The sequence below is a fragment of the Clytia hemisphaerica genome, unplaced genomic scaffold, assembly GCF_902728285.1.
Source record: "Clytia hemisphaerica strain Z4C2 unplaced genomic scaffold, Clytia hemisphaerica genome assembly, whole genome shotgun sequence".
Taxonomy (NCBI): Eukaryota; Metazoa; Cnidaria; class Hydrozoa; order Leptothecata; family Clytiidae; genus Clytia; species Clytia hemisphaerica.
In genome coordinates this window covers 203,190-211,590 of record NW_027103483.1, presented here as the reverse complement: position 1 = coordinate 211,590, position 8,401 = coordinate 203,190, and the positions used below count along the sequence as shown (strand labels likewise).

General features: G+C 34.6%; 2 protein-coding genes across 5 annotated transcripts in view; one reads left to right on the top strand and one right to left on the bottom strand.

Annotated features, from left to right (window-relative positions):
* Positions 1–197: 197 nt before the first annotated feature.
* Positions 198–1,449, top strand: LOC136798577 (uncharacterized). The gene is made up of 3 exons (XM_067055206.1): positions 198–475; positions 632–869; positions 1,118–1,449. The coding sequence occupies exons 1-3, from the start codon at positions 452–454 to the stop codon at positions 1,372–1,374; spliced, it is 519 nt and encodes a 172-aa protein (XP_066911307.1). The 5' UTR covers positions 198–451; the 3' UTR covers positions 1,375–1,449.
* A 910-nt stretch (positions 1,450–2,359) lies between these two features.
* Positions 2,360–8,401, bottom strand: part of LOC136798576 (transient receptor potential cation channel subfamily A member 1 homolog) — a 52,574-nt gene continuing 46,532 nt past the window's right edge. For all 4 annotated transcript variants that reach the window (XM_067055202.1, XM_067055204.1, XM_067055203.1 and 1 more), the window contains 2 exons: positions 2,935–3,093; positions 2,360–2,576 (listed from right to left, as the gene is read on the bottom strand). In XM_067055202.1, coding sequence (XP_066911303.1) covers positions 2,388–2,576; positions 2,935–3,093 — 348 coding nt within the window. In that variant the 3' untranslated portion in view covers positions 2,360–2,387. The remainder of the gene's footprint in view (positions 2,577–2,934; positions 3,094–8,401) is intronic.

Below are 8,401 nucleotides of genomic sequence, written 5' to 3'. Positions count from 1 at the left end.
ATTATTGTAAAGTACGTGTATGAAAAGGAATTTTGTTTGGCAAAGCTGATCAAATATTTTATATTTAGAGGAAAATCTTCTTATTTTGGGCCCATATCGTGAAGTTGGAACCCTATTAGTAGGCTTATTGTTTGTTGCTTGCGGGAAAAACAATTCGGAGGTGACGAAATATGAAGCATTAATAGATCAAACAATACCTTAAAAAGTTGCATCAAACATTTTCATTTGTGTCGAAAAACTTTCGCCTCTTCATTGAGCAAATATTGAGTTCAGGTGACAAAATTTTGTTTGCTGTGAAAAAAGAAATCTAATTTCGTAATTCACATGAAGATTTTTTCGAATGAAGTTTTTTTAGTCTGAGTTGATACTGAGGTTGAAATGGGTCGTAGTCGTTGGCACTTGTGTTAAAAAAAATTACTTGGATTTGTCGCTTAAACTTTTTTTATATAAAATGGATTTTCGTCGTATTTTAAATGTAAGTATAAAATAGCCTACTTTGAAGGATGCCTCAAAATTCTACATTTTGTAGCAGAAAAATGCTGTAGGGAGCCTACAAATAATCGACCTTTTCTTGATTTCAGTGCCTTTCACGTCGGAGTCAGTTTAACTTTTCTTTTTCCTCACTTTGCAGTATATTTGTCAACTTTTATGGCTAGTACAAGTTAATTACCACACAACTCAGGGAAAACCTTCCACAATATTGACCAATCAGAGAGCAGAACCAACAAAGATCAACCAGATCACCACGCCCATCGAACCGAGTCGTCCAAAAAGTCATGAACAACGAAAGAAGAACACAAAAGGGAAGAAAATTCCACTTGTCAAGGAATTTCCACTTCAGCATTTGATCAACATTGGACTCACTTCAAGTAAGGCCTTTGCTATCTTAAAATCTGTGACAACGAGTACGTATATTCAATACGTGGCTCTAATCCATGAGATCTGTTTAGTTACAATACGGCGAATATACACGATTTCAATACTAGAAGTATAAACCATAAGCCACAATCTTTGAGTATTTTCCGTAACATTTCTGTTACAACAGAACATAGGAACCAACGAAAGTCTCTCTATGATGCTTTTCGTAACTCATCACTTATTGATTTACTTTTTGTAGATGAAGCAAATACATTCATCCGCGGAAAAGTGTTGAAAGGGAAGTCTCTAGAGGTTCAGTACGAACGAACGCGAGAAAATGATATGAACGAAATCGAGGAAGGAATATTCTTCACGCAAAATCAACTCAAACTCCTCATCAAGAATAACACATCGAAGAAGAAGGAACTAAGAGTCCGAAAAATGAAAAAGAGAACTGTTAGACGGAAAGTTTTATCCAAGGAAGATTTGATGAGACGGCAACTTGGGTTCATTTAAATCTGTTGTTAGTTTTGTTTTATGGGATTGTTATTTAAGCATTTTTTGGTAACAAACATCGTTAAATTTTTCTAAGTTATCATTGTTCCTCTTCAAGCCCCTCCCAACTAAATTTAAAAATAGACCATGGTCAGGAAAAAAATAACCAAGAAAAATATTCGTTGAAGGATAAATTATCTTGGTTTTCGTTTTATATATCACTAAAATTGAAAATGCACAACAAAATTCTACATAAAAAAATATTCAGAGCGTAAAGATGTTCTAGTTAGTTTCTCATAATAAATAAATTAGGTATAATTTTCTTTTTCAAATTATAAAAACTTCTACACATTTAATTTATACATTCTAATTTAATTTGATAATTTTTAAAATAAGCTAAGTGTATAGGTTGGAGCATGGTTCATAGTTGCAGCTAAAATTTCATAAGACTTTTTAATATAAGTTCGAAAATAGGCCAAAGAAAACGAAGTAATTTAAACTTTCTAAAGAAGTTTCTGTAAGCATGTGTACATGCAGATTGATAAAGCTGAAAAAAGAACCCTCTTAGTACCATAGGGTACTGAAAAACAAAAGGTGGTATCAAAACAAAAATTCAAAATATTTTAGTACATTCTTGGTCTTATGTTTAAATGTCCCATGCACACTAAAATACCACCTTTCTCTATGGCGGTATGTATGCAAAAAATTCTAGTAAACCCATTTATTACTCGTATGTGTCTGAGACTAGTAGCGACCTCTCCAGGATAAAGCATTAATCAAGTTTGAACAAACTTATCTCATTGTGGCAGGGGTTGTAAGGTTGTAATATATCATAGCTTCCAGTCCAATATTAGCTCCACGACGCTTCAAAAAAGTTCAACTCTCAACCTTGTTGTGCATCTCAGGCTTTTTGATGCTTACTGATAGCGCCAGGTAATCAGGCGTCCACCAGCAACGTACATAAAGCCTGGTATACACGGGGACGAGGTTGTTACAAACCCTCCTTCTAAACCATAAAAATGTCTCGTTTTCTTTCAGCTACTTTTGGAGTGATGAGCGGCGATTTCGGCGGGCATTTTGATATCGTGGTGCAAGATGATAGCATTCAACATACTCTCAATGCGATTGTTCTGCGCTTCTAACGTCTTCATCTTGTTCCGTAAATTTTTCATGTTTTCGCGCATGTCCAAATTTTTACCAGAGGTTGTCTCGTGAGAACGAATCTGAAATGACGACACATACAGATTTAAAGTCCACTAGATTTTGTCGTCGATTTTCATATAAGTACTTTATTTACTTGGGAAAAATTTCTTTTAACTCTTGAAATAATGAATAAACACAAGATACCTTAATCTGCGTGTGTAGAAGTTCAAAAAGGACGGGGAGCGTTTTTTTCACTCGAACTTCTCCATCAGATATAGTGTGCTGTGGTTTGGTAGGCAATCCTACCTAGGTCACGTGACATTACAATAGAATTTCAACACAGCTTGACCAATCAGAAACTTCGCAGATTTTCAAAAACAATACCAGCAAAATTTTTTGAGATATTCTTTTTTTTTACCAACATAGGGAAATTCTTACCACTTGGCTTTTCAGTGCTTGTGTCGGTGATTTTACAGACCAGAATGACCAGAAGCTCCATCCTTTATCGATGTTTGGATAAATTAATTCCTCCGTTTTGATCAGTTTGTTTTGAATGCTCAACGGTAACGCTTTCTCCACGTCTAATGTTAAGTCCACCTGGAAACGAAAAGAAAAAAAGATAACTTCTTGGGTTGTTTTCTCAGAGTGATTGCTATAGGCAAACACTTGTGATATGAAACATGTGTCTGATATGAAACGGGAACACTATTAATGTAAAAATAAAACCTTTTAGTTTCTACTACCTTAAATCGTATTACTCATAGTATCTTCAGACGTTTTCGTAAGCAAAAAGTTTCTCAGCATGAAAAGTGTTTTGGTGTTAATTTTAACATAAGCAATCTTTTATCAAAGACACACCTGTCTGCAGCAATGAATGGGAGATTAGAAGAATGAATTATAAAAATATAGCATTACTTTAATCTCAGCAGAGGACGAACTATAAATAACATCGTTAAAAGAATATAAAAAGCATTTCTACCTAAAACGCAATTAAAATCTCCTGTATTTAAGCCTGCTTTGAATAGGATCATTAGTCAACTTAATACGATCCGATAACGAACGTCAATTATGAAGCTTCATCTCTTAAGCTTATCTTTTGAAAGAAACAGGGCTGGTTAGTTGATCTAGTTAGGTGATCATGAGTCATAACAGATTCTTAGAAAATGGTGGTGGAGAGTGGAGATATGGTATAAAACAGACTAGTGTATATGTATAAGAATTGCGAAGCGATCCAGGCATGTCACTCGATTCGCAAGTTGCAAGCAAAATATTTATAGGGTCACACACTAGAAATTGCAAGTTAAAATAGATTGATAATCAATTCGTAAATGTAAACCCCGCGAAACCCCGAAACTGTCAGGTTCAGGAGACCGAGCCTCTTAAGATACACTCAAACACTTCAGGTGTACAAACTTACGACGTTTACTTCTACAGATTTGAGGAAAATTATATGATTTCTTTCATGAATCGTTGTGAAAAGTTCAATAATCATTTGTCCGCCCTGAGCCTTGAGTATTTTTTATTTCTTAGTTTTTGTTTTTTTAAACTCGTTTACTTCCGGTTTCGAACTCCTTGCGTTCAAAATCGAACTTTCGAATCTTTCTAATTTTAAATTTCGAACGTTCGAATAAAAATAACATTCGAAAACTTTTTACCTAACATAAACACACCTGTGTCATAGACCCGCTGGAAAACTTGGCAAAAATTTCGTCCCGGGAGGGAAAATACCTCTCTAGCCTCTTCAAAATGTCTTCCTTGCAAAGAGCCCAGAGAATCAAAAAAAGTCACTCGGTTTATTGAGACAGAGATGTGAAATACAGAGGATTTCAGACTAGAATTTAATAGAAATAAGTTGTCTTATGTAGTTTAAAAATTCAATAACCATATTAATTAGGAATATTGTATCATTACATTGCATCGTAAATTCTGAAAAATTTAACAAAGTTCTAAAATTATATCTAAACTATTATCGCTGTAAAATCCTGAGGTAAAAATAAAGAAAAACCAGATAAAAAAAACTGACATATAGAAATTATTCTTCAACGATTCTACTAAGTAAAACCTCTAAATTTTACTGGCTGTGATTTTTTTCAAAGAATGGGGAAACTCTTAAGCCGTGGTTACACTACATTAATATCTTTAAAATTTTTGAAATTTTTTAATCAAAAATACATTAAAGAAATTAACTATTTTTATTTAAGTCTTTTTGAAATTTTTGTGTTGTATCAAATCTTCAATCGTTTTTTCTCAACTCATTTTCTCACTCAACAAACGACATGAGTGGAAGGAGGAAGGCAGCTGCACGTATTGTGTTAATTCTTTTCATAGTGCGGGAAGGGGTCTGATACCCCCTTCTTAAATGATCCCCCTTCTTGGCATCCCCCAACCTTTAAAAATGTTTATCCCCCAAGGGTTTTGGGCTAAATTTTCGAAAATATATAGTGTATAGTGCGATCTGATAATCCCCTTCTCGCTGCTACCCCGTAATAATAACTTGCTTCTTGTTGACTACTCAAACAGAAAAACTTCCTTTCATGCAGACCAATTTTCATAACAGTGCTGGAAAATAATCTACAATATATGTAAGCCCCCCTCTTCTTAAACGATCCCCCCTCCTTGCTATCCCCCCTTTTTAATGAAAATTTCTGATCCCCCCTTCTTCACTTTTTTGGAAGGTGTCACCCCCCCCCCCCTTAAGAAAGGGCGTCCGAACTATGCTTATGAAACGGAAATTTCAGAGGAAATATTCGAAAAAGAAAAGTCGAGCCAAAAGATCTTGCTGGGTACGCCTAATGGTTAAAGTTGAGGAACGAAAAAAGTGCCTACAACAACATATTTGCTGAACTACGTGACCAAGAAGAATTTATATCTTATTTAGAACTTATCCTATCTTTCACCCCTATTTCTTCCGAACGCTAGAAAATCCATTCATTCAAAAAATGTACAGAACTATCATGTCGGTGGCTTTGATCTCGAGAGAAGTGAAGAAAAAAACTTTAAACTCAATTATTTTAAAGAACTTTCAAAAATTTTCACAAAAAATTGTTAAAAAAAGTATTTTTGTTATAAATGGACGAAAAAAAAATTGAAATTTTTCTCAGACCCAACTTTGAAATTATGCTTTCCCTAATTATCATTAAAATGTTCTCAACAGCTGTTAACCAAGTAAATTAAAAGAAAATCTAGCCCAAAATGCTTTAGGTTGAAAAATAATCGCAATTTAGGGTAATTTCGAGCATGTTTTTGATGATATCACTCAAAAACAGGGGTGGTACCTGGAAATCTTTTCTGAAAACAGTTACTACCAAGGTGTAGTAACTGCAAAGGGTGGTGGTCCTGAAAAAAAGTGTTGAAAAAGCACTTACTACACATCATGTCTTGTAGTAACTGTGTGCCCCCCCTGATATAGGCTCAGATATGGGGAAAAATTAAGCATATGGCAAGCATTACCTCGAGCCTACGAAAAATGTTTTTTTCCTGATTTTGGCTTGTTTTGGCTGGAATTTTATGGATTTTCAGTATTTCCCTAAATTTATGCTTTAGATTTAAGCATCCCCTCAAGCATTTTTCAGCCTTACAGTATTAAGCTTTTGACTTAAGCATCTCTGAGCCTGTTTTCGGATTTTTGTATGCTTATAAAAAAAACATATACGAAGTTTTTATTTGACGTCAGTTAGTCAACACGCATTTTGTGCAGTTCTTCAAAAATGGTTGAAATTTAGCAAAATCAAAAACATGAACGAAAAAACCGACAAAAAGCAAGAAAAACAACCATTTGAAGAAGCTAAACAAAACCAAACATGCACTCCCACCTCCTGCTCAGATGACGATGACCAAAACCGTCTAAAATGCCGAAAATGCCACCGCATGGTACACTACGAGTGCACACAATTACCGCTTTATCAGCTGCAAATTTTTGCCAATACTTATAACGAACAATATCTATGTCAGAATTGCGTGCGGATAACACGATCTCTAATGAGTAAAATAGGTGAGAACTCGTATCATATGATGCAGAGGGAGATTGAGAGAAGGACGACGTCTTTAAAAAGCTCAAAAACCAGCTAGCCAAGAACCGCAGCCTTAAGACGATATCGAAAACATCTTAACCAATAAGATGGCTGACTTTGAAATAAAAACCAAACAGATTATAAAAGAAGAAATAAAGCAAACGACGAATTACATAGAGAAAACATCAGAAAAAACATACGCTGAAATAACTAAGAACACAAGGATAATTTCAAATCAGCAGTGAGAGAACACCAACAAGAAAACAAGAATGAAGAAAAGAGACATCGAATCAAGAAACGAAATATTATTATACATGGAATGGTGAATTAGAGGTAGACAACAAAGAGGAACAACAGGAACAGGACAAAATAGATATTGAAGGTATACTAGGTAACATTGGCGTTCAAGATATCAAACCGTCCCACCCATCATCGCATTGGACAAACCAAAAAGGGCTACATTGGCGTCCAATCAAGTTGATCTTAAAAAGTATAGAGGAAAAGAACGGATAATGCAAAATCTGCATAAGCTGAAACGATTCAATGAAATTGGTGGCTTTAGCATCACAGACGACTTCACCATCAACGAAAGAAAAATCATTAAAGATATGTGCCAAAAGGCGAAAAAAATGAATTCAAAAAATGATGATTTCGTTTGGCATGTAAGAGGAAGCCCTAGAACAAACCTTCGCCTAGTTCGAAAATCTAGGACAAAGACCAAAACAACGTCTTCTCTTCTGTCCATATCTTCTGACGACTGGACGACAGATGAAGAATTAGACAATTTATAAATCTAAAATTATTTCGTAGAGGTCGATAGACCTGTGAAATATAATTCTATAAATATATACTTGACAGACTTTTACCCTCTTACTCGAGTTGTTGACAAACAGGAGCAAACTCTTCACATAAAAAGTTAGCCTGGGAATCCAAGTGTTAAACTTTTTTCACAGTCTAGTTTATGATATTTTTGCTGCTGGTTTAACGCTTGGTGCAGGTAACTCGCCTGCAGGGAGATTTTTGAAAATGAAAACATAGATTCATTTCGAAACAAAATGGCTGTCGGCTGGAAGTCTAAATACATGTGGCTGATCTTTTGATGTGGTTTTTATTAGTTTTGAAAGTCTTTCGTCTTTAGAGCTTGTGAAAGAGTTTTTATGGTAAGTTGATTATGTGTGTTTGCCTGGGTTTCCAAAGTTCAGCAAGTCTGTCAACAAGGGTTCACACACAGACTGTTTATAACATTCTGTGTCAGACTAATCTACCTGCACCAAGCTCTATAATTTTAGAACTTTGTGAGGTGAGGTATTTTTTGTTTTTTCTAAAATTATGAGCTTGGATTCCCAGGCTAATAAAAAGTAAAAAAACCGTGACTTTTTTCTCGGCTGTAGCACAGGAATTTAAAATGCATCCATAAACATAATGTCATGTTTTGTCGTTGTATTTCAACATTTTACAAGTCATTATACTCACTACGTTCGGGCTATTTTGAAATGTTTTCAATGAACCTAAGGGTTATTAATCCCAAATCACCCTCTAAACCATGTTATTACTAGTATTAATTACTCTTAAGGGATTTGATTAAAAAACAATTTGTAAAGGCAATTCTTTTTTAAAGTGTAAAGGAACCTGAAACATAACTTTTTATGCTCGAATACCAAAATCAATTTTTTGACATGGTCAGAGCCCTTAAGTATTGAGCACTCTTAATTGTGCAGAGAAAATCATGTGTCTGATATGAAACGGGAACACAAAATAAAACCTTTAGGAAAACCTAAACCTTGATATTACTCATATCTTCAGACGTTTTCGTAAGCAAAAAGTTTCTCAGCATGAAAAGTGTTTTGGTGGTAATTTTAACATAAGCAATCTTTTATTAAAGATACACCTGTCTG

Bases quoted from the DNA above. Each gene is read 5' to 3' on its own strand.
- LOC136798577 (XM_067055206.1), top strand. From the start codon at position 452: ATGGATTTTCGTCGTATTTTAAAT. The intron at 476-631 runs GTAAGTATAAAA...CTCACTTTGCAG, and splicing joins ATTTTCGTCGTATTTTAAAT to TATATTTGTCAACTTTTATG. The intron at 870-1,117 runs GTAAGGCCTTTG...TACTTTTTGTAG, and splicing joins CAACATTGGACTCACTTCAA to ATGAAGCAAATACATTCATC.